The sequence below is a fragment of the Toxorhynchites rutilus genome, chromosome 1 (assembly GCF_029784135.1).
Source record: "Toxorhynchites rutilus septentrionalis strain SRP chromosome 1, ASM2978413v1, whole genome shotgun sequence".
Lineage (NCBI taxonomy): Eukaryota > Metazoa > Arthropoda > Insecta > Diptera > Culicidae > Toxorhynchites > Toxorhynchites rutilus.
In genome coordinates this window covers 130,808,311-130,834,571 of record NC_073744.1, presented here as the reverse complement: position 1 = coordinate 130,834,571, position 26,261 = coordinate 130,808,311, and the positions used below count along the sequence as shown (strand labels likewise).

Genomic DNA, 26,261 nt, shown 5'->3' with positions numbered 1-26,261 from the left:
GAAATAAGATGAGCGTTTATCAACCTTCATTGAGCGGATTGCCTCTATTGAGCTGAGACTGTCTGAAAAAATAAAATAGTGGTCGATGGGCAATGTTTCTATGATCCCCAGTGCGTAGTATATCGCACCCAGTTCAGCGACATACACGGAACAAGGATCTTTGAGTTTGAAAGAGGCACTGGAATTTTCATTGAAGATGCCGAAGCCAGTGGACCCGTTTATGTATGAACCGTCAGTAAAGAACATTTTATCAGATCTAACTTTCCCATATTCTGCCGAAAATATCGGCGGAATATAATCGGAGCGTAGATGATCTGGGATTCCATGGATTTTTTGTCGCATGGACAGATAAAAAATGACAGAGGAATTGCAAAAGTATGGGAAGCAAACTTGGTTGGAGATGCCTGGTGAGTCTTTTTTTTAGTCGTCCTGAAAAGGACGTTTTGTTTTTTGCGGTTTGTCAAAATTGGAGAAATTATGCTTTCTTCTCGGTCTTCTTGGGCAGCAGAACGGCCTGAATGTTCGGCAGGACACCACCCTGAGCGATGGTGACTCCCGAAAACAGCTTGTTCAATTCCTCTTCGTTACGGAAGGCCAGCTGCAGATGACGTGGGATAATTCTGGATTTCTTATTGTCACGAGCGGCATTTCCTGGCAGTTCCAGCCCTTCGGCTGCCAAATATTCCATCACGGCAGTCAGGTAAACGGGTGCTCCAGCTCCAACGCGTTCGGCATAGTTTCCTTTTCGGAGCAGACGATGGATACGTCCCACCGGTAACTGGAGTCCAGATCGATTCGAGCGGGATTTGGCTTTTCCCTTGACTTTGCCTCCTTTACCACGTCCGGATATTTCGATTTCGATTAGCAGTCGTTAGTGAACGTCTCAAAAGCTAAGTAGAACTGTGATGGAGTGGAATGAAACATAAAAAAATGCGAGATATGAAGCGATCAGTATGTCATACCAAGCGATGAGCTCCAATTCATCGCTCCGTATTGCATCGCATCGCACCGCACCGCGTTTACTATGTCCTCAGCATTAGAGAGGAGGGTGGAGTGTCTAACCACCAGAGAAACATTTATTGCACTTTAAAACCTCCATATGCCTAATTTGGTTTTATTTGCTTGATTAATTCTCGAGTAATGCAGAAATTTGTGTTTCATTTGTATGGCAGTACCTCTTAGAGAGGAGGAGGGGTCTCGAACTATTATAAGAACCTTCCCCGACCTCAAAAACTCCTACACACCAATTTTCATGTCGATCGGTTCAGTAGTTTCCGAGTCCATAAGAATCAGACAGACAGAAAGACAGATGGACATCACTCCATTTATATATATATATATATATATATATATATATATATATATATATATATATATATATATATATATATATATATATATATATATATATATATATATATATATATATATATATATATATATATATAGATATAGATATATATATAGATTCATTTTTCTATGAACGCAGACAATCAAGTTCGAAAACAAATGATGAAATTCGTAAGGAAACGGAGAAATGGCAGGTGAAACCACTGAAAGTCAAAAAGCTTAATATGGACCCGGAAGCATTGAAGCTAGGATTCAGGATTTGAAGGATACATACAATGATGAGTTTAAAAAGTTCCAGCCAATTTAACTGAGCCCGACAGAAAGAAATATACTAAATGATTGAATCACAAGCTGGAAGAAACACTGATCTTACTAACGGAACACAATTTGGGTAACAGAAGTTGATATACTATATACTACCTCAGGGCAAACATATAGCAGGAGAATCATTAAAACAATCTGCAAAACGAGCTGGTGGTGAAACACTGTCAGTATCGTTTTATAGAAACGCTCATGTGGGGTTCCACAAATACAAATATCTGTCGTCAGCAAGCCAGGAAGCAGTTGGAGCTGAAATGCTATTTTCCCGGTGCTTGGTGGAACTCCAGACGTCAAACATAACAGGAATGAACGTCAAATGACAATGGTTGGATCAATTTCAATTATTGAAAACATTGAATAAACCTTATTATTAGAGCGTATCACAATTTTCGTTGTAATGATCTTAGCGTATAATTAAACCCCGCTTTTACCGGTCGATTATTTTGTGTAAATTTACATCAATCGATTCAAAGATTAAAGTCTTCTTTATGCCAGATTCGTTCTGGTGTCTGTAGGTATGTAGACTTCAATAATTATACAGTACTATAGTTACAAGTTGATTCAGTATGTATTGAACATATATTAGTTCCTGCTAAAGTGTCAGTTGTGCTCTTATGACTTTGAACGCTAGCATTAATTGGTGAAGAAATGTAGTTCGTTGATTTTTATTAAATCGATTATTTTTGCCTTTAATAACAATACCTTCTTTATGTGTTGAATTATTATAAGAAAGGTAACAGTTTTCTCCAACCACCTATACAACCCACACCCCCCCCCCCCCCAACCCCCATCCCTAATTATTGGATCTCTTTTGATATTTCTATTGGATTCTTTTGGACAACTAATTTGATTCTATCCGCATGACCCAGGAATTTATCTGCGTTTTCACCTTATATGTATCTTAACCTTATGCAACAATGAGCACGCAGCCACATTTGGTGTATTCATCTTCAGCAACCCTAGTTTTGGGAGAAATGATTGTTTACATTCGCATCCACAAATATCCCCGGCTCAGTAGTTCAAACGCCGATGACAGCTTTCGGATAGAGCGAGCAAATTGTTTCATTTGTAGTGTAAATTCCCGAACAAAACTATTTGGGAACAATAGGTGTCATGTTTTAAGTCAAGCCGAAAGTTTTACGTTTATAGTATCGTGAAGGTGTTAAACAAGTGCTGTGTGTCTAGTAGGAACATTGAACGAGATTAGATTTTGGCCAAACTAAAAATAATGTCTTCGGAGATTCTGTTCGTCATCGAGGGTACCGCGATAAATGGAGCGTATATAAATGACATGAAAAGCAACTATATCATTCCGACGTTGGAATACTTCTCCCAAAGCACAATCAGTGACGATCGTGTGGACAGTTATTCTACGGATAAGAATGGCAATAAATACGCCATTGTGCTGTACAAAACAGCTCAAAGCCTGCCGGATGTTTGTTGTACCACTTTTGGGCACTATAATAGCGCTCAAAAGTTGCTAGGAGCGCTGGAGAAGTTAGAGCTAAGTGGAGAGAAGAGTGAATCGAATGCTAACCTGGCGGAAGGCCTCGCCACAGCGCTGGTTTGCTTCGATGAGTTCGATGAGGCGCGAGAAAATGGCACCAAGTCGCACAAATATTGTATTCTCATTGCCGCAAGTGCTCCCTACTCGATGTACGTGACGGAATGCTACGCCTACGAGAACAAAAATGCCGAACAGCTGGCCAGTTTGTTCCAGGAGAGAAACATCAACCTGTCGGTTATATCGCCGCGAAAAATTCCAATTTTGTTTAAATTATTTGAAAAATCTGGCGGAGATTTAACGTCTTCTAGCACGAAGAATTACTGCAAGGATCCCCGGCATTTGGTGCTTTTGAAGGGCTTCAGTCTGAAGGAACGTCCCGTTAGTCCTCCGGCTAATATTAGTCACAATCCACCGAGCAGTATGCCAAGTCCCAATCCAAATCAGCAGCAAGTGAGCAATCAAAACGTAATTGATAATGTTAACGCTAACCATATGGCTGGCATGACAAACAACTCGGTCATGCGTGGTTCGTTGGCAAATCAACAAGCTGCAATGCAGCAGCAGTTGCAGCAACAACAACAGCAACAACAACAGCAACAACAGCAGCAGCAGCAACAACAACAATGTCGAATGAATTTCCCTCAAAGTCATATGAACAATCAAATGTTCCCCGGTCAGATGCCCAATCAACAAGGAGTTGGTGGTCTGAACTATCAACAACAGCTCCAACAACAGCAGCAGCAACAACAACAGCAGCAGCAGCAGCAACAACAACAACAACAGCAGCAGCAGATGCGTTGGATGGCTCCTCCGCAAGCACAAGCTCGTAACTTCATGCAGCCCGGAGGAAATCAAGTACAGCAGCAACAACAGCAACAGAATCAGATGGTCAATAACAATGCTCAATCGAATTCTGTACTTATCTCACAGCTCACCACTCCGTCGCATTCGATGAATCCTCAGCAAATGAGTCAGATGAACAATCCCCAGTTGAGGATGCAATTCGTCAACAACTGCGTCCAGCAGCAGCAGGGTCAACCGAATCAACAGCAAAGTCTGATGCAGCAACAGCAGCAGCAAATGATGAACCAACAGCAACAGCAAAACTTGCAAAATCAGATGGGATCGCAGATGGGTGGTCCGGTCGGTCAAATGGTTGGTGCAAACCAGCAACAGCAAATGCAGCAGCAGCAACAGCAACAACAACAACAACAAGCGCAACATCAGCAGCAACAGGCTGGAATGCAGTCGATGCAGCAGCCACAGCAACAGCAAATGGGTCCTGGACAGAATCAGCAAATGGTGCAGCAGACCTCCAGCCAGCTTCCCCGTGAACGCATTTGGTCTGGGATTTTGGAATGGATTGAAAAGCCGAACAAGAACGATGCCACCAAGTTCACCCGACAGGTGCCCTGCTCAGTAACGGCAAACATTCGAGATGGAGAACCGGAGATGTGAGTATCGATGCGAAGTTAGGATGGGATAGCATTTTTGTTTCTTCCTCGAACATGGTGGTTTGTATAGCCTTTGACGTGGGACTTCCTCTAAACGGAATATGCAGTGATACGAACGCGTAGTCGTACTTCACTATGCAGATCTCTTTTCCCTTCTTTTGAAAGTCGAAAACAACGTTTCGGAACATTCTATTCAGATGAAGTCATAGTGTCATATGAGAGTAAAAAGGTTTGCTATCTGTTTTCAGAATAATGGTTTTTATTTCTCTAAGAATTGCAAAAGTATGTGCGAATTTATGAAAATTAACTCAAATCCATAATCGCACTCTGGTTGAAATTTCAACTATCTTTAACTGTCTTTAGCCGTTATCTACTAGTTTTTTGGCGTACTCGGAAGGAATATTCATCCATTTTTTGATCAAGTGATTTTTGAAATCGTTATTTTTAGAAAGATACTTCCCCCCAATCTCCCAGCATCAATCCCAGTCAAAAATATGGAAGTTATCTATGTAGAAAATTTAAAAGCCATCAAATTTTTAAAAATAACGATTTTAAAAACCATTTGATCAAAAAATGGATGAATATTCCTTCCGAGTACACCAAAAAACTCGTAGATAACGGCTAAAGACAGTTAAAGATAGTTGCAATGAACAAGGGATACCATACTAATGATGGAATCCTAAAAATGAGCAACGCCTTATGAATCGAGTTGAAATTTCAACCAGAGTACGATTATGGATTTGAGTTAATTTTAATGCATTCGCACATACTTTCGCAATTCTTAGAGAAATAAAGACCATTATTCTGAAAACAGATAGCAAACCCCTCAACTCGTATATGACGCTATGACTTCATCTAAATAGAATGTTCCGAAACGTTGTTTTCGACTTTCAAAAGAAGGGAAAAGAGATCTGCATGGTGGAGTACGACTACGAGTTTGCATCACTGTATGGGGGGGGGGGGGGTGTTAAAATGAAAACCTAAACACAAAACATGCAGGAAAAAATGAAAAAAATCGAATGCTTCAAACTCTAACATTTCTTAATAGATCGGAAAGATGCTTGCATCAATTGATAGGAAATATTTCTACACATCTATCACAATTAATAGAATGCTCATTTATCCTGAGATAAGCAACTGAATAACTGTAAAGTGGCAAGCGTTATCTAAACGCTCTAACTGCCCCGTTTTGATTAGCCCGATTTATGGTCCCACTAACAAAGCCATCAAAACCAATGTACCTGGGGAATTGGCATTGCAAATACGTGCAAGTTGGGGGAACTTTTCAGAGGGGTCCTATGCGGTCATCTTTTTGTGGCCAGCATAGAAAACCAGGAGCATAGAAATCATAACCTGAAATTAAAAATGAAGTGCTCCGCGCGACCCTGCAGCAGTTATTTTAATTGCAATTAATCGCTTACCAACGTAAACTTTCCAACGTAATCAGGTGATGAACTTTTGCTCTCCCCGAAATGTATGGAACACATTTCGGTAAGAGCAAAAGTTCCTTTGGGCAAAAGGGCTTTGGCAACCCTATTCCAACCAACCCAATTTGAGTGTAGACAGGATAAAGAAGGGCTCACGTATTGTTTACTGTTTTCCATTACTGCCACACAGCCATCAAAACCAAGGTGCCTCATATTAGGGTAGAGCGGGGCTACATGGTCATTTTTGAATAAATTTGGTTATAAAATTGTAGTACGAAGTTTTGCGATAGAACGTTGTGTACCACAATGATGCTTACCTTTTACCCTTCAAAGAAAAATAACCAGAGTATCATTTATTTGAAATCCTTCTTTTATTTAACGTCTTTATACTTCAGAAAAAAATGACCAACTTATCCCACACACGGGGAAGTTGGTCAATATATGTCTGTCATATAATATGCATGTTCTTTTTGATCGAATAATAAGCGCTAGAGGTTCCGTTCATTATTAATAAATCAAATAAATTAAAACAAAAAAGACGGGTGGGTAATGTCGGGGACATAACCGGAGTGACGTAGGACTATACAAAGGGGACAGCTTTTGTTAAATATATATTTTAAATATATTGTTTTATTTTCTTCTCCTACGTGAATACCTACCTATCTACCTGAAAAATGGATTAGTTTACTGTTTACTCTTTATGAACATGTTGGTGGTTCTGAAAAGAACCTTTGACGTTGTGTTTTTGCGTTTTTTTTGAAGGCTCACCACCTAGCCCCGTACATGGAATACATCTTTACATTGTCTTTGATCCACATGTACGTCCATCACGACCATTTGTTTTAGAAAGCATTGAACTGTATTTCCTAAACTCTTTTTTGGAAGGTTTAATGGCCCTGAAAAGCGCCTTGTTTTATGGAATGTGGTTTTGAAAAAAACCATTTCGAACGCCCTCGATGCCGCCTTGTTCTGGATTTGCCACCAAAGCAGTTTGTATAAAGAACAAACTTTTTTCTTCTGCTACCTGATGCCGTTTTGCGATTGCGTTGGCACTCGCCACTCGCTGCAACTGCCTGTTGTTGTCTTGATGTGTTGTGTTCTGAATGTGGGTTTTATTATCGTCGCGAGCAGCTTTACCAGCCAACTCGATCACTTCGGCGGCCGAAACTATATAACGACGGCTAGGTGGACTGGTGCACTGGTACTAACGCGCTCGGCCTAGCTACCCTTGCTGAGCAACTGGCGGATACACCTACGAGGAACTGCACACCTGCACGGGTGGGACTTTGCCTTTCCCTTAAGTTGTCCTCCTTTGTTACGTCCACGATGCCGATGCCGTACAACCACACGGGTTTACGGTTTGAAAGAAAATAAGATATTTTTTTGGGGTCCGCGTGTTTTATACTCTAGCGGTACACACTCACAGGATAGAGACAAATCGGCAGACTCAGCCAGAGCTAAGTGGTGCGGACTCAACCCACTTCATTTTCAAGCAAATTCATGCATGTTTTCAAGCGATTTCTTGCAATAATATCTCAAACCACCAGGGATGCCAGATTTACAAATATGTTTGTAAATTTACAGACATATCTGTAAAACACTTTTCATTTTTGTTGTAGACTTTTTGGATATAACAATATTTCACAGGTTTTTGAAAAATAAGAGGCTTTATTCATCACATCAAAGATATTCGACTCACCATATGACATTTTTCATAGTTTTAATACAGAAAAGTTATTATATTTAGTTTATATCAATACACATGACGTTAGACCAGCGATACTCAACCTGCGGCCTGGCAGTCTTTCTGGTTAGCCCATCTGGTGTGTATGAAGTTTGGAACTCGTACTTTTACCATGACATCATTGCAGACGAAAGATAGGATACGGTTATTCACAATTAATGAAAAATTGCATTCTCTGCATGTAAGGAAAAATCTTGAACGAAAATTGTCTCTGATAATTATTTTCTGTTCTAGATAAGATTGTTTTGCTGAAATGCAAGGACTATGTCTTCTAAGTATTTAAACAACATCGAATAAAAATTTTCATTCTATTTTCAACAACTTACATTCGCTCTCGGGTCTGCTTATGACGAAATATGGGTTACAGTTCGATATTGTTACCACAGACATGGTTCATGGCCGTGTAGTGATCTAAAAGTATAGCCTTGCATGGCGGATGGAAAATATACACTGCATTTTCTTATAAATTTCATGAACGACAAGATCGCAAGCCTTGTTGGATGTCCAATATATCAACGAAGAAATACTGATTTTTATAAAAATTAACAACGCGTATGTATGTGTATGTGTGTGCACCCGTGGCCGAGTGGTTAGCGTCATAACTAACATGCCGGGTGTTCGGGTTCGATTCCCGTTCTGGTCGGGGGGATTTTTCGTCAAAGAAATTTCCTCCGACTTGCACTGTGATCACGCGTATTCTAGAGCTTGCCACTCAGAATGCATTCAAGGCGTGTTATTTGGCATATAAATCTTAACTAAATACTAATAAAAATGACGCTAGTAATACTACGTTGAGACGGCGAAGTTCCTCTAGGAACGTTAGTGCCATTGAAGAAGAAGAAGAAGAAGAAGAAGAATGTATGTGTATGTATATATGTGTAGATTGTTGAAACATTTAAACACACTTACAACACATAAGTTATTAGGTGGCCCGAAAAATCAATTTTTTCCACATAGTCCCAAAAATGACAAATGAAAATTAATAACTTTTGAATCACTGAACTGATTTAGAAGATCGACATATAAAATTGAAACTAATGACCTAGCCTTTTAGTAAAAAATATTTAACTTGCGAAAAAAATAATTATATTTTAGTAATTATTGATTGTAGTCGTATTTTTTTTTTTATGACTTTGGACTAGAGGGCGCTATTTTTTTTTTTATTTTTTCTTGAAAGCTGAGGTTTTTTAAATAACATATATCGATATCAGAGATGCTATTTTTTTCGTTTTTTAGATATGATTTTTCAAAGTTAACCGGTGGTTCGAAAAATCATTTTTCCCCCTTTGTCCAAAAATAACATTCTACAAAAAATCATAACATTTTAACTACTGAACCGATTTAGATGATCGATATATTAAATGGAAGCCAATAAGCAAAATTTGAAAAAATATCACACTTGCGGGAAGTTTGGATTCTTGTAGCATAGGTCTAGTTTAGTCACATATGAATATTGATCGAAGACTTAAAACATGTTAAATATACAAAGTTATAACTTAAAAACGATAATTATAGCATCTCTGATATCGAGATATGTTAGGTAAATAATCCTCAGCTTTCCATGAAAAATATAAAAAAATATAGCGCTCCTATCTTTTACCGAGAAAACTATGAAAAACTAACTGAATCAATAATTACAAAAATTAGAATTTAAATTTTTTCGCAAAAGTTAAATTATTTCATAGAAAAATAACTCGTAAGCTTCAATTTGATATGTCGATGATAGGAATTGGTCCAATAGTTCAAAAGTTATGACTTTTTGTAGTGGGAAAAATGGGGAAAAAATGTTTTCGAACCATCGATTAGTTCTGAAAAATCATATTTCAAAAATAGCATCTCTGAAACGAAAAAAATAGCATTTCTGATATCGAGATATTTTATGTAAAAAATCTCAGCTTTCAAGAAAAAATATAGAAAAAAAGCGCCCCCTAGTCCAAAGCCATGAATACATTAAAAAACGACTACAATCAATAATTGCGAAAATAGGATCCATATTATCTGCAAGTTCAATATTTCTCAATTAAAGCTCATTGGCTTGAATTTGATATGTCGATCATCTAAATCGATTAAGTGGTTCGAAAGTTATAAATTTTTGAAAAAAGTCATTTTGTGAAAAAGTGGAAAAAATGATTTTTTGGATCACCCTAAAATGGAAATGGGCACCCTAATGAAAAAATAAAAAAATACGAGTTTAATTTTTTGCGATAAAGAACAAAATTAGCACTTTTGACGAAGATCTGAGAACTACTATATTGGTTTGGCATGGAATGGCTGTATATATATACAAAATACAATCTTACGTGCATCGCGATGTACAAAGTATTAATGAATATGTGAAAAAGACATTTCTATAGGTCTGCACACTTTTACAGACTTTTCCACATTATTAACAGACATTCACATGTTTTTACAGACTTTTTTCAAAAATCATCTGGCATCTCTTCCTTCCACTTTTTATCGAATATTTTCAAATCGCAGGAGTAAACATTTACGTGACTCTGACTTCGTTTGTTTTTATTTCGTTCGGAAAAACGTTATGTCAAAGAGAGGGGAGATTAAAAATGCGTTGCTCAGTGAAAGGCTGAGATGCTCTTTCAGAGATGCAATGGTTAATTAAACAATTGACGGAAAAATGTAGCTCGTTCATTTGATAATTTTAATTATTTTTGTCCTTGACAACAATACCTCTTTTATAGTGTTGATTATCATAAGATCCTGATCGTTGGATCTCTTTTGACATTTCAATTGGATCTTTTTTGACAGCCGTTTTGATTCAGTCCGCACTACCTAGAGCCAGAGGGGCGAGTCCAACGAGACGAACGAATGAGCGTTGAAAGGGAGCGATGGCAAAAAATACATTCATTACGATTTGTTCGCTCGTTGGATTCACATGCAGGCTAAAAAGGGCCCTTTTCAGGATCACAAAATTATCTTCAATCTAAAGAGTTTATTGTTTTGTTATCTCTCGATATCCCCATCTTGTTCGGCTAAACCTTTCTGTTCAGCGATTGCGTTTGCCACAGCTTTCACAGTTGGAAAATTTCTTCCCATCCAGTTTTGAGACATGTTGTACAGTAAATTACATTCAATGCGACGTGCCGGAGCGCCACTCAGTGTCGCATTGGAGGCGATTTTAACATATAAGTGAACATTTGCGATGACAGTGGTACAGTGTCGACTTTCAATGTGGGGTCATAATTTGGATCTCTATGTTTACAAAAATGTCCAACTAAATAAGTCACATTACATGTCCGTCCAATTAGCTAAATGTCGAACTAATTGTAAATTAATGTAATTTCAATCTGGAAACAATTTAAGAATTGGTGAAAATTGAATAATCAGGAAAGTCCCCAACTATCAATAAGCTCAGAACAACTGCCAAATTCACATACTCATCAGATCCTGGCAAACAAATTATGAAAACATCATGTTTTATTATTATTTTGGATAATGTTTTAGAAAGCATTGAACTGTATTTCCTAAACTCTTTTTTGGAAGGTTTAATGGCCCTGAAAAGCGCCTTGTTTTATGGAATGGTTCCAATTTAGAAAACTTAGTACTCGTGGTTTTGAAAAAAACCATTTCGAATGCCCTCGATGCCGCCTTGTTCTGGATTTGCCACCAAAGCAGTTTGTATAAAGAACAAACTTTTTTCTTCTGCTACCTGATGCCGTTTTGCGATTGCGTTTGCCACTCGCCAGTCGCTGCAACTGCCTGTTGTTGTCTTGATGTCCAGCGAACCGAATGTGTTCTGTTCCGAATGCGGGTTTTCTTATCGTCGCGAGCAGCTTTGCCAGCTAACTCGATCACTTCGGCGGCCGAAACTATATAACGCCGGCTAGGTGGACTGGTGCACTGGTACTAACGCGCTCGGCCTAGCTACCCTTGCGGGGAACTCCAGATCAACACGGTTCGAGCGGGATTTTGCCTTTCCCTTCACTTTTCCTCCTTTACCATGTCATGGCTGCTTGGGTTGGTTTGTTGATGTGTTGTGATGCGAACCGATGTGGTGTACGATTTGAATGAGAATGATCGTTACGGCAGCGGAGCGGGGATTTTTAAGCTGACTGGCTGGCTCGAGAATTACGCATGTGTGAGACTGCGATCAATGTTTCGTTCATATTTTTTCTTTTTCCTTTCCAATCGTGCTTCATTCTATTTCGCTGCTGCTCTGGCTGCCCGTTTTGGTCGGTACGATTTGAGGAGCACAAAATGGACCAATCAAAAATGGGCACATAGTGCATTTGGACAATGCTTGATATTTCACAATTATTCAATTATTTATCTCAAGAAAAATGAAATGTTATTCGTTATGATAGATGCGTAGATATATTTCCTATCAATTGATGCAAAAACCTTTGCGATCTATTGAGAAATGCTCGAGTTATAAAGCGTTCCAAATCTTTTTTTTCCTACTTGTTCAGTGCCTAGATTTCCATTTCACCCCCTATATCTTCCGGTTGGACGTAGTCCTACGTCAAAACAGTGGAGATTTTAGGGTGCAAACATGATTCTATGGATTCCTCCCCTTCTCTAAGGGTGGGCTGCCATACAAATGAAACACAAATTTCTGCATAACTCGAGAACTAATCAAGCAAATGGAATCAAATTCGGCATATGGAGGTTTTAGGTCAATAAATGTTTTTATGGTGGTTAGATACTTGTTGTATAGGAGAAATATTTTCCAAAATTATCAACTCTAACAACGATTTGGTTGTGTAACAGGAGTTATAATTTTTCTGCAATTACAATTTTTGTATTTCACAAAGTATTATTTTAATTAATTTAGACTCACGTTTAGTTTCAATTTTATAAATTTCATATAAGATCGCTCGGAAATTTTATGAAGCTCTTTGATTCCTCTAACTTCTATTGTTTCGTATCCAATTGTTTATTCATACCAATTATCTTTTCTCTTCTTCTTTGTTCCTCTTCTTCCCTAACGTTCACTCTCACCGAGGTTGTTTTATGCGAGCGTTGTTTATACTGTGGAGCCAAGCTTTATGCCTTACAAATAAAACACAAATTTCTGCATTACTCGAGAATTAATCAAACAAATGGAGTCAAATTTGGGATGTGAGATTTTTTGGGTGCGAAAAATATTTCTATGATGGTATGACACCCCTTCCTCCTCTGGAAAGGAGATAAAAATAATGCACATATTTCAACCAACCAGGACAATTGAAAATTTTCAGGAAACTCTGAAGCAAAATGGGAAAATTCGAAAAACTCAGTTCGCATGTGTTCTACAATTACATATTGACCAGCGTTGTTAATCCATTTGATGTTTGCGGTAACGTAATTGATCTTCGTTCGAAAGTGGAAATGGATTTTAATTTGATAAAACGCATAGGAGTGCGTCTCCTATCTATATAAATAAAAATGGATCGCCGAATGTGTTGATAAGAGCAACACTCGAGAAAGGAATTGTGTCACACATTTACTCCATGTAACGGAGAAACATGTTATTTACAGGTGGATGAAAAATCTTGACACGAGAATTGTGTCTGGAAATAATCTGATATTATAATGTCGAGTTTTGGTAGAAGAATTTTATAGTAAAAGGTAAATTCAACGGGGTAGATTAAAAGATCAATCAATGAACAGTTCTGCGATTGGACCCATGAACGTGCGCTTAGTAAGAAAACGTGGATGTGATAACGATAAATAAATTTTTTGCTATACTCGTTCCGTAGTTTGCGATACGTTTCGGTCACACGACTGTCACCAGGAGGGCGTGAGTGTTTTTTTACGGCAACCATAGGAGATGAATATATCAGTTCAATGACACCGTGGTTATTGTAGAATCCAATGACGTTCCACAGACTATCGAGTGTAGAACTCGAAGAAAGGTTTCCGCTGATGTTGTTGCTCTGGCTAGGTGTGGAGAAGAGTGTAGTTTGTTGATCACTGATCGTAGTGTCCGAAGGAGAGCAATTGAGTTGTTCCGAACTTCTAGAATATTCTTCGCGTAGTGTACTCGGTATACGAATGTATCTTTCTTTGGTCGGGAGGCGGAACCGGACAGAGCTCCACCGGCAGAAGTAGTACGCGAAAACCCCGCTAACGGCGGAGGTGAAGTTTCATTCTAGTTTGTGCTGGATATTTTCGAGGAGAAATCGATTCCTCCTTGAGCGTTAATAATTCTTTTCAAACTAAACGGAATGAATTGTAATCATTTTATTCAAATGAAATGTCTAAGAGTTATATGCCTATTAATAATTGACCCGAAAACTTATTTCGATAGCTTAAAAATTGTTTTGAAAACAGGCTGATGAAATCACAAATCTGTATATAAACTAGAGCCTGCTCGGAAATCCATTTCAAGAACGTCGTCAGACACGGTTTGCCTACTAGTCTCTTAATTTTGATTAAAACACTAGCTGACCCGGCGAACTTCGTCCCGCTCAAAACTATTGTTTTGATATGAATTCTTTAGAACAAATTTCTAAACTTTTTCTCATAACATTGTTCTATGGGCAGAATACAACAAATACAACAAAATGAAGACGGCTCAAAAGGGACTTTTCTTCTTCAGATTTTGCGATTAGCAACACATTTGGCCTTCCTTTTGACGTAGGACTACGTCTTTCATTTCTATACTGGGGTGTAAGTTCAAAGTTTCGAAAATGAAAGCGTTACGCCGAAGCAACGAGATTTTGAGCGTTAATACCTCCTAAACAACTGAACGAAATTGTACAAATATTAAAAGCAATGACCCAGGGGAAATCGGCATTGCATAATAGATGCATGGTGCGGGTACTATTGTATTCTCATGCATTTCTGCCGAACGGAATGACTTTCCCTAGCACAGACTTTAAAACCATGGAGTCTGGGGAAATTGGCATTGTAAATTAGATGCAAGCTGCGAGTTCTTCTATACTCGCTTGCATTTTTGCAAACCGGAATGTGTTTTCCCAACACAGATTCCGAAACCAAGAAGTTGGGAAAATCGGCATTGCAGATACATGCAAGTCGGCAGTACTTTTATACTCCCACGCTTATTTACACTCCAGAAGTCATCTTGCTAACACGGTCTACAAAAGCGAGCGGGTACAAATACAACGCTTTGGCTCGGTTATTCAAGACTACATTGGAAGATATCCCTTCATGTCGTCAGCTCAGCTCACATTATGTGACATACCGTTTGATGATCAGGCAAAATGTTGATAACTATTTGTTGCGATAACCACTACCATAATGCATGAATTGACCTAAATTGGGATTTGTTTGCAATTGAATTCGTAAATTGTTTCATTCATTCACTAGTTTAATCAATAATTAAATCAATACACACAAAAGATAGCTCTGCGCAGCTATAGCTGACAAAACACAAATGATTACTAAGCCAACGGCAGTCCTACGTCAAGCTTGCGGTTATATCATAGGTATAACCCACCCATAGTTTTTTGTTTACATAGATAGGAACGCGTTATTCCGCCTGAAAATCCATTTCCACCTTCAAACAAAGATCAATTTCGTTTTCGCAAACATCGAATGGACTAACAACGCTTATCATGATGTAATTTTCGAACATATGGGGTATTAAATTTACCAAATTTTCCGAACTTCCTTCAGAGTTTTCCGAAAAATTTCCGATTTTTCTATCCGCTATATTGATCTATGCGCCAAGACAAATGCAGCAAAATAAAGACGACTCATATCGGAACATTCCTTCTTCGGGTTTTGCGCTTAGCAACACATTTGGCCTTCCATTTTTATTTATATAGACAGATAGATAGATAGATAGAATATACAGGAGTGCGTTATTTCACCTGAAAATCCAATTCCACTTTCGAACAAAGGTCAATTTCAATAGCGCAAACATTGAATGGACCGACAACGCTCATCATGATGTAATTTTAAAACATATGGTAAATCAATTTTCCGACCTTCCTTCAGAGTTTTCCGAAAATTTTCCGATTTTATTTTTCGTTATCACATCCACGTTTTCTTATTAAGCGCTGTTCATGGGTCCAATCGCAGAATTATTCATTTATTGATCTTCTAATCTACCTTTTAAGCAAATAACATGTTTATCCGTTACGTTTTGAAATTTGGTTTTATTTGCTTGAATAATTCTCGAGTAATCAGAAATTTATGTTTCATTTGTATGGCAGCCCCCTCCTAGAGGGGGGGAGGGGGTGAAGTGTCTAACCACCATAGAATCACTTATTGCACCCTTAAACCTCCATATGCCTAATTTGGTTTCATTTGCTTGATTAATTATCAATAATGCAAAAATTTGTGTTTCATTTGTATGGCAGCCCCTCCCTAAGAGGGGCAGGGGGGAGTGTTTAACTACCATAGAATCATTTATTGCACCCTAAAATCTCCACATGCCAAATTTCATTTAATTTGTTCGATTAATTCTCGAGTAATGCAGAAATTCGTGTTTCATTTGTATGGCAGGCCCCCCTAAGAGAGGGGGGAGGGGTATCTAACCACCATTTATTGCACCCTAAAGCCTCCGCACGGCAAATTTCGTTTTATTTGCTTGATTGATTCTCGAGAAATTTAGAAATTTGTGTTTCATTTGTATGGCAGGCCCCCCCTAGAGAGGGGGGAGGGGAGTCCATAAGAATCAGACAGACAGAAAGACAGACAGACATCACTCCAGTTTTAAATACATAGATAGATTACATCAAATAAATTTGTCATACAGCAAAGCGGACAACTGGCCACCCCGCCTCATCATGCAGCTGATGCCTAAGGCCCTGGTTGGAAGCGCCGGAGGGCAATACATCAAAGAATCAAAAACCGTTGTCTTCATACCGCAACAATGTGACGCACTGGAAGCACTCTCCAAAGTCATGGGTTCCGGATTCGTATGAACGCGCACACGCAAGATCACTCAAAATATTGGCAGTTTTCATTTCACAAATTTTTCTTTGTAGGCCGGTTGCGTTCACTTCACATCCAGTTGTGATATAAAGGTGCTGATCTTGTTATACACCGTTGAGAAGAAAGCCTATCTCGGCTTCATTCCGAACAATCAGTTGGCTTTCGTGGACCGTCTCAAAAAGGTTATTCTGCAGAACAAAAACATGCAGGCTGCGAATCAGCAGCAAGCCAATCAAAATGCTGGCATGGGTATGCAGGTCGCGCAGGGAGGTATGAATCCTCAGCAGCAGCAGCAGCAACAACAACAACAACAACAACAGCAGCAGCAACAGGTTCAACAGCAACAGCAAGCCAATCAACAGATGATGGGTGGATCTATGGGCCCTGGTCCGGGACAGATGGTACCTGGTCCCAGCCAAATGGTCCCCGGCGGTATGCAGCAAGGTCCTCGAATGGGAATGGTCAATGTAAGAACCCCTTTTCCTTTCACCTCCATGTAAGTTGGTTTCACTGCTACCATTTTAGCAGATGAATCCTATGGAACAGATGCAGCAGGACCAATTCAACAACTACGGGCAAATGGGAAATCAGCAGATGCAGGACCCAAGCATGCAAATGTCCCAGCAGGAACAGTATAAAATGCTGCTCCAACAGCAGCAACAACAACAGCAACAGCAGCAGCAAAGAGGAATGGGAGGTCCGATGGGAAATATGGGTGTAAGTATTTCCAATTCAATGCTTCTCACCATATTAAACTTATTCTTCGCTCGTTATTTTTCCTAGTTGAATGTTGGCCTACAGAATCAGCGCATGATGCGTCCTGTGCTGTCCAACAATCCCGGCCTGAGACATTTGCTACAGCAGCAGCCTAATCCGCAGTTTCGCCAGCAGATGGCTATGGGCAACCCGAATCCAATGGGCCAGATGGGATCCCAGAGACCCAACCTTAATTCCAATCCCAATCAGGCTCCGTTCGACGATGCAAATTTTGATTTTATGTAAAGTGATAACCAACGACGCTGCGATGTTTGTTATATTTTATGTTAGGTATGTTATGGTGAATCCGAGTGTAACAAATATAATTTGATCGGGGAAAGAATAATTTGATAACGAAAGAAATGCCAAAAACAAAGATGAAAAAAATTTAAATATTGTTGTTCACTGAAGATTTAAAAGGTTCTCAGTTTATATTCTGTTTTCGCATTTTCGCATGACATTGTCATGACAAATGGTTTGCTTGGATAACTGAGTATAATGGGCAAATCGCCATTTCTGATACTAGAGGCGAATGAACTTCCAAGTTTAAATCCATTATAGTATAAAAAGTTGAAGTCGAAGTTATTGATTCATGCAAGCCGGACTTTTGTAACCGCATGCATTTTTGCACTCCGGAATGTGCTTCCTTAAAGCCCTCCCTCCCCCCTCGCACCCATACCACGAGATTTGAAATTTGATTTGTATGTATGGAGCTACTCGCTCGTTTAAAAACAAAAAAACTTTAAAGTAACTCGGCTGCGAGTGCAATTCAAATGTCAAATTTCGTCGTATGGGTGCGTTCGTAATTCTTCAGATCGATTGACGTTTACTCGCAACCGAGTAACTCACAACGTCTAAATCCGGCTTAAAACCGGGTTTATACGGTGCGAGTAAACATACGAGTCGGCTAGTCAGTTACTGCAGTATAGCTACGCATCATGCCAGTTAGTGTCATGTGTTATCCGGCGTGCGAGCTACTTCAAAGTTTTTTGATTTTACTCGCACTCGCATTCTTCAAAATGTCAAAAACAGCATTTAGTGTTCGAATCAGAGAAGCCAAATGTAAAGAAATGTCTTCATTTTGAAGATATTGAAGATATTAGGAGATTTGAAAATTATTGGAAAAACAAAAAGTTTCTGTTTTGCACGCTGGCGTAGCGTGCTTTCTTTTTGAGACAGTTTTCTTGGAAACAAGAACAGAAGCCATCCATGAGTGTAGACATCAGAAGATATATCCGTGTGAAGTGTGAAGATATTTAAGAAAGTCATCTGGCATCCCTAATCGAATATAGAATATTTATATCAGCCTGAGGGCATCCGTATACTAGCACATAGGATTTGACAGCGTCAAACATGTCCGGGTCGCAAATGCAATTTGCGACCACTGTCACTCGCGAGAACTGCCAAACTCTCAAGCTGGTGTAAAACAAGGCACTTAACATACTACCAGGTGGGTCAAAACGTGAAGTGGTTTTCTGCAGCCATTTAAAAAATACACAAAAGTAAATTAAGACGATTGAGCACAATGTGTGGAATATACTGATACTTTATGAAATACTCATTGCTATATTCATTATATTCATTACGTTTTACGCTGCAAGCGTTTCATTTATTGTCTTTGCGTTGAAGGCACCATAATGATTTGCGCCATTTGGAAAACGAAATTAAGGACGAAATTAACACACTTCTAGAACAAAAAATAATGAATGAAAATTTACTTTTCTGTATTCAATATGTATTCTATGTAATAGAGTAATACGTTTCCTCGAAAATTGTGAAATAATATGAAACTGAAATTGTGTTTGATGCTGATTTTATATTATAATGGTGAGTTTTTGTGATTATTGTGTTGTAAAATATTTGGAAATATACAACCAAATGGCTAAGTAAGCGTCAGGACTACGTGTTTTAAGTAATCGAATAACTTAAAAATCTACATACTATTTATAAGATTTCAAAACTACCTTCTTTAAATTTTCACGAATTTAACGATTGTTTCGAGTTAAATATGACGTTTACGTTTACGTGCGTTTTAAGCCAGATGTAAAGAAGGTATTTTAGTGCGGTGATAGCTGTGTTCTTCGGCTGAAAAGTAAAGCTAAAAATTTGTTTCGTTTCGAGTGATGTCGTCACACAACTGATCCGGTTCGAATTTTCGATTGTCATTCTGTGAATGGTGCTGCATAGTATAAATTGTGGATTAGATTTTTACGGAAATGATGTTTGATGATGAGCGTTGGAGATGTTATTTTGCAAAGATATACTAAAAAAACTAATCAAATATTCAATAATTCGTTTAATATGAGAAAATTAGTTTCAAAAAATTATTTCTTTTTATTTTTGATTTGCGTATACCCTTTTATTTCACTTAAATTCTTTCAATTTCTTAAGTTGGTTTACATTATAATATAATACTACATTTCAAGTGATCAACCTAGGGTTCTACGTTTTATATTATCATTCAGACCCTTGTGATCATCATGATCATTACATTTCACATAAAATTTTTTTTCAAAAAACAATTCTTTTTTTAGTTAGCGAATGGGCGCACCTTGTTCCATAGATTTGCCTTGAGTTCGCCGAGTAATTTGATAGGTTTGGCAATGACAGCTAAATTTGTAGCACATCTTGACTCGCGGATCATATCCCCTTGCCCGGGGCTTGATTTATATTAAATGACGGGATCCGTGATTGTGAGGAATATAACGAATATAAAGAGTATTTTTGATTTCTCTATCATATTAGTATGTTTGAAGGCAGTTTTAAACTGTTGAAATTTGAATGAAAATTTCATACTTCATGTTATTTTACTACTTTAAGCACGTGGCCCTGACACTCGCTTAACTATTTTTCTATATATATATATTTTTTATATTTCCACTAAACTTAACACTATAATATAAAATATGTATTTCGCGATAAAACTGTACCTGAAAACCTGAGACGAAAACTGCCAATAAAGATGTCGATTTCGGATCAATTATCTGTCAATTTTGGGCCTGATTGTTGTTTTGATTATTTGATGGACATTTGAAAAATCATCTTGCATCCCTGGTAAAACTCACGCTGTGTGAACAGTCAGGCGAATCAACCAACTGTCAAGCGAGTTCACTGGCTCACCCAGCAAACATTAAATCGTATAATTTTGCACGTGCCAGTCTTACAAGAAATCCGAATAAATCATAATCGCATATAATATCAATCAAAGTATGTATCGTGTATATTTGAAATCGCATTAAATGTAAAAACTCGATTTTAAATACCATTATCAAATTAAGTCGCAATTCGGTATAATAAACATCAATTTTATGATGCACATTGTCGTAAAATATATTTAAGCCGCATCATATGCGTATATTACGCTGATGCAGTTTTTGTGTCGTATAAGCGTATAATTTAAATCGATTCAGTACTGTAGTGAATCGTGTTGCATGCTGAAGAAAATCATGAAACAGTGAATCATTCTTCTTCTTCTTCAATGGCACTAACGTTCCTAGAGGAACTTCGCCGTCTCAACGTAGTATTACTTGCGTCATTTTTATTAGTACTTAGTTAAGATTTCTATGCCAAATAACACGCCTTGAATGCATTCTGAGTGGCAAGCTCTAGAATACGCGTGATCACAGTGCAAGTCGGAGGAAATTTCTTTGACGAAAAATTCCCCCGACCAGAACGGGAATCGAACCCGAACACCCGGCATGTTAGTTATGACGCTAACCACTCGGCCACGGGAGCACGAATGTGAATCATATTAGATCCTAATAAAGAACATATTACATCATATTGAAATGTCAATGAAATGCTGATGCACTCGAAGGTATTAACCGCTGTTGAATTAAATTTCAGATAGCCGCGCGAGATAGCTGGTGGATGATAATCCAGACGACCGGAGTTCGAACCCACATCGGAGCAGTTTTCACCAAACATCAATCTGTGCCATTTCAAACATTCATATTTCACTCCCAACACAAGTCAATCAAACAATTATTATTTCTACAAACATGAATACTCATATAAAAAAATGGCGATTCGTGAGGCTATAATAAACATTTCACGAAAATATTTTGCGCCATTTGTTTTTTTCCTATGTCTGTAATAAATCGTATATGAGTATGGCAAAAGTCGCTATTATAGCCGGTCAAAGTTGCATTCCAAACAAATTCGGTAAGCATTTGGCATGTATGTATATGGCCTCTACTTTTGCATGCATATGCCAGTTAGGCGCATTATATGCCAACCAAATTTTAGGGCATATGATGCTATATATACGCTTGTTATGCGATTTAATGTTTGCTGGGCAGTAGCTGCTCACTGTCAAGTCAGCAACTAGCAACGTATAAATGGGCCTTAACACATTGTTTCGATTCATTTTTCATTCTTCCCGTTTGATGGAAAATGTCAGAAACAATAATCGTTTAAGGTGTTTACAAACAAACTCATAACCAATAGAGTGTGAAAGTGAGCGTTAGGGTGTTGCCTGCGTGTACTAAACTTTGAGTTAGTAGAGTATGGCATAAGGTACGGTGCCCGATCCCTCGCCACTATTTAAATGATGCTGTGAAGAAGATACCGTACAACAGGTTCATTTTGTGATAGTCGGCCAGTTATGTATTTTTGAATATCCTATAGTCCAGTCTTTATCATAGATTCAAAGTATTAATAATTGTCCTGTATCTGTAAATAATTAAATGTAGTCTAAGTCAAATATAATGTAAAATAGCGGAACTAGAATAAATGTAGTCTAGCAAGAATACGTAGAAATAAATGTTAAATGTGATCGCTCGTTTCAAATTTCGCATTCGGAATAAATTTGCACAAACATTTAAATTGTCGCGGAAGTTGTGGTGGAATACATTAATATTCAAACAAGAAACAAATAGTAAACGGAAAACTATTAGTTTCGATCAAAATGCCTCGGCCAAAGAAAAGAAGAGTTAAGGCTCTCCAACGTGAATATTTGAAAAAAATGGAAAAAAATTGCTTGTGCAAAATCGTTAAACGCAGATAATCTTCCACTGGAGGAACTAGATTCGTCTATTCTAAATTGCGAATTGCCGGCTATCATACTATCAGACATGCAACTCGTGTATATTTGCCCTATCCGCTATACGAATATTCAGTTGTTCGCATTGAGAAAATCCCTGCTCTGCAACCGCCGTCCGGTAGAAGCAGATGACCCTATTGGGTCAAATTTTGCCATTTGGAAGATACCTGATAAATTGAGAAGAGGCTACAATCCAAAAAGTTTCAATGTGAACTCGAAAGACTATCGATTTGATAGAAGTGAAGGTTAAAACTATTTGAAAAGAAACCGGACCCAAACACAATTGGCTTTAATCAACTTAATGAACTTTTCGTCGCTCCATGGTTTCGTCGAAATTCCGAGTTTAGCAACCGGAACCAGTATGTTATTGTGAAAAACTACAGAAGTGCAGATGAACAACAACGCCAAGATACAGTAAACGAGGAAAAGTCAGAATAGGTGTCCATCCAAACACCGCAGAACTACCAACAACGTTTTAACCGAAGTTTGCAGACTAATTACATTGGATCGACTAATCATCATTTCTGAGACGAATACTGCCTTCAATCGCTTAATCGATATGCTAGCACGAAATCAAGTCAACAAATACATAATTGCTCAGCAATCGATTTGTCCAAATATGCAGCGAAGTCTTTCGGTTCTTAGCCAAACTACTAACAATTGTAATCCCTTCAATCAACTGTTCCCAGCCGGTGACAAATATCCTAATGGTACATATTTCTCTGCAAAGCTGACTCTGCAGGAGCAACTACCCTCCATCACGCAAAAACTGTATCAAGAGAAACGTGGTGGTCTCATGAGCGCTAGAAGTTCTTAGAAAGCATCGAATTCTTCAGATCAATTCTTATTTGTCACGAGAGGACTGGATTCTTACAATGCATTTACCATTACAGAAATAGTTATTTCTTACCATATTACAACAAATTTAATGCTGTTTTCTACTATATATTACCGTTCCTCGTGATCACATTCTTTATGCAAGCGAAATTTTGATACAAATTCTTACTGTCTGATTTATATTTTGCAAAATTGCATTGATTAATTTGTCGTAGATTCTCCCACCATGTTTATTACTATAAGACGATTGTTTGTAAATTATAAGAACGAATGTTCATTCTTTTTGTTTTGTTATTTTTTGAGACTACAATCGCTAAATTTTTTTGAAAAATCCGTTGTTGACCCTCATCACCAGCAAGCGTTAGCATCTCGTATATTGACTCAAAACTGTCTCAATTATTCTCATGTGAAACTTTTACCCCTAGCTTTGTGTTCGAGGTCTCGTGTTCAAGTATCTAGAAACAGCGGAAACCAATTAGGAGAAATCGAAAAGTGGTCTCGATGAGACGCTACCCTATCAGCATTCTCGTCGCAAAATTACTCCAAAAGTCTGTTGGACGGTACCCGGAACAGACGTGCTCACGAAGATTCTTTATACAACACAAGCAATGGAGGTTTCGATGGTAAGCGTTAGTCCCAGGAGAACTAGCACGATAGTCTACTAGCACGGCATCTATTCGCCCAAATGGTCGCTCATTTCAATGAAAACAGGCTTCAGTGCGGAACCACCACGAGCTTCAGTTGCACCAACAGCAGGAAAAGGTGCTATTCTAATGTGTCCTCTGTTCTCAGCTGCAAATGCAAATGATCTTTCAGGTCTGCTCAGTGGTGGTGGCATAATAGATTCGAAACATTTTGTCACCGTTTGTTGAAGATGACAACAATAGCGGCAACAGTACCACTTCGACACCTAACAAACGATCGGTTCAAAAAGTCATCCCTTCGCGAAATATATCCACATATCAGGCGGAACAGTCTACTAACCATCTGAACGGGAACCTCATCTCTCGACGAGTGCCGCCTCGATGGGATGTACCCCAATGAGCAAAGGTGAAACACCCATTTCAAATGGCACCCCGATCAAGATGGCCGTGTCCAACAGCAGCTGTACGGATTACGCATACGCAATTTTTCTTTTGAATTGTATGATTGCAAACAAATGTTACAGACAAAATATACTTGAATCTAAAAGCCAAATTGTTTGATATTTATCATATTTGTTTCGTCTTAAAGCTAAGCCCGCAATCGGGACATTTCACTTGGAAAGCATTCAGGTGGACTTGTTTCACGTGGAGTAACATTTCCGTACGAGTGTAGTACTCTATTGTACTCCATAAATTCACTCCATATATTCACATTTGAACTGATGCACATCCTGGTGTCGCTTCCTGTGAGTTTCGAGGGGAAATTTCTGCTCGATAGATAATCCACAGGTGTCGTACACAAGTCGCGATACTCGAGACGTTTGTGTTTGCTCAACTCCTTCAGTTCGAACTCCATGTCACATTGGAAATTGCTCCCTTCTACGATAGTTTTTTTTTTATTTTTCATAGATTTTACCAGTGGAAAAATACTCACTTCAAATGTTTCTCCATGTGAATGTCGAATGTCTTCGGATATGCTTTGAATTTTCGCTTGGAACAATTTTGTAAAGCAGCTGGAATATGGTCATAATTTCACCTTGACCGCCGATGTTCCTAACCGAAGCTCAAATCAAAACAAATAAGAAGTGTAAAAATGAAATACATCTGTCATCGATAAAACAGGTCACCCAAAGAAATCTAGTACACAGAAATACAGCCGTAAATAAGAATAGCTTTTTCTCTGACGACGTATCGTATCCGACGAATGAATATACGGATACGGCCGTAAATGAGAATAAGGGTGTATAACTCGAACGAAATAACGATTTCGAACGAAATGGAAATCCGTCGGAATACAGAATATGGCTGATTATTTTAGAATGCATCGAAATTTTTGTAATGAATTATGCACCCTTATCATTGTTTTCGAACGAATAGGATACGTACGCAAATCCCATCCTTGTTTTCGTACGAGTCATTCGTCGTATTTTCAATTTACAGTCGTACTAGATCAAGTTATTGGTGTACTACTTTATCGACATCGTTGACAGTCAGGCGGTGTTTACGTTTACAATGTTAAATGCAAATTCTCAGGAAAAACCAACAGACCGGTATTTCGCGCCGAATGCTGATGAAAAACAACGTTGAGAATGCAACTGATCCACCACAAATGCAACAACAGCAACGATCAACCCAACAGCCGCACTATCCATCCCAACGTAAGCTTCAGTTCCATACCCAATTCATAATGCAGATCGCTTTACTCCTTAAAAAACTGCAGGATCAACGCAAGACGCTTTGTGATCAGAACAGTCGAATTGCTGCCGCTGTGATTAACAACGGTGAACCAAATGCAGCTGTGCAGCAATTCATACAAACATGCAGCGAAGTCTTTTGGTTCTTAGTCAAACTGCTAACCGGCCGGTGATATATTTCTACACATTTCTCGGCAAAGCCGACTACAGGGACAACTACCTTCCGTCACGCACAAATTTTGTCAACAGAAATGTGGTGGTCCCATGAGCGCTAGAACATCTTAGGAAGCATCGAATTTCACAGATCAATTATTACATGTTACGAGAGAACCGGATTCTTACAATGCATTTACCAGTGCAGAAAAGGTTATCTCTTGCAACATTCAAATTTAATGTTGTTTTGTACTATATATTGCCGTTATTTATATGATCACATTTTTATATGTTTGTGGATATTCTTTTTCTTTTCTTACCTTTCATAATAACGTGCTTCGTTTCATCATTGTCATATTTTTTATGCAAGCGGAATTTTAGATACAAATTCTCACTGTCAGATTTATATTTTGCAAAATTGCATCGATTGATTTGTCGATAGGTTTTCCCATCAAGTATATTAGTATGAGACGATTGTTTATAAAT

The 26,261-nt window shown here is 38.3% G+C and overlaps 2 protein-coding genes across 4 annotated transcripts; one reads left to right on the top strand and one right to left on the bottom strand.

Annotated features, from left to right (window-relative positions):
• Positions 1 to 475: 475 nt before the first annotated feature.
• On the bottom strand, positions 476 to 871 carry LOC129761444 (histone H2A-like; the record flags this gene model as incomplete). The annotated part of the gene is made up of 1 exon (XM_055759164.1): positions 476 to 871. A coding segment is annotated over one exon (396 nt), but the record flags the coding sequence as incomplete, so codon positions are not given.
• Positions 872 to 2,672: 1,801 nt separating this feature from the next.
• On the top strand, positions 2,673 to 17,763 carry LOC129762488 (mediator of RNA polymerase II transcription subunit 25). 3 transcript variants are annotated; one of them, XM_055760795.1, is made up of 6 exons: positions 2,673 to 4,033; positions 4,109 to 4,632; positions 16,469 to 16,631; positions 16,701 to 17,114; positions 17,173 to 17,364; positions 17,431 to 17,763. In XM_055760795.1, exons 1-6 carry the CDS (start codon positions 2,900 to 2,902, stop codon positions 17,647 to 17,649), a joined length of 2,646 nt encoding a protein of 881 aa, XP_055616770.1. In that variant the 5' UTR covers positions 2,673 to 2,899; the 3' UTR covers positions 17,650 to 17,763. The 3 variants fall into 3 exon arrangements, with proteins under 3 accessions (XP_055616770.1, XP_055616769.1, XP_055616768.1); XM_055760794.1 differs by having other exon boundaries at positions 2,673 to 4,632; positions 17,176 to 17,364; XM_055760793.1 differs by having other exon boundaries at positions 2,673 to 4,632.
• The last annotated feature ends 8,498 nt before the right edge of the window (positions 17,764 to 26,261 follow it).

What these genes read in the sequence shown, in the direction of transcription:
- LOC129762488 (XM_055760793.1), top strand. Translation starts at nt 2,900, where the DNA reads ATGTCTTCGGAGATTCTGTTCGTCATCGAGGGTACCGCGATAAATGGA. An exon ending in CGAGATGGAGAACCGGAGAT is followed by an intron (nt 4,633 to 16,468) that starts GTGAGTATCGAT and finishes TTTGTCATACAG; the next exon opens with CAAAGCGGACAACTGGCCAC. An exon ending in CTCGAATGGGAATGGTCAAT is followed by an intron (nt 17,115 to 17,172) that starts GTAAGAACCCCT and finishes CTACCATTTTAG; the next exon opens with CAGATGAATCCTATGGAACA.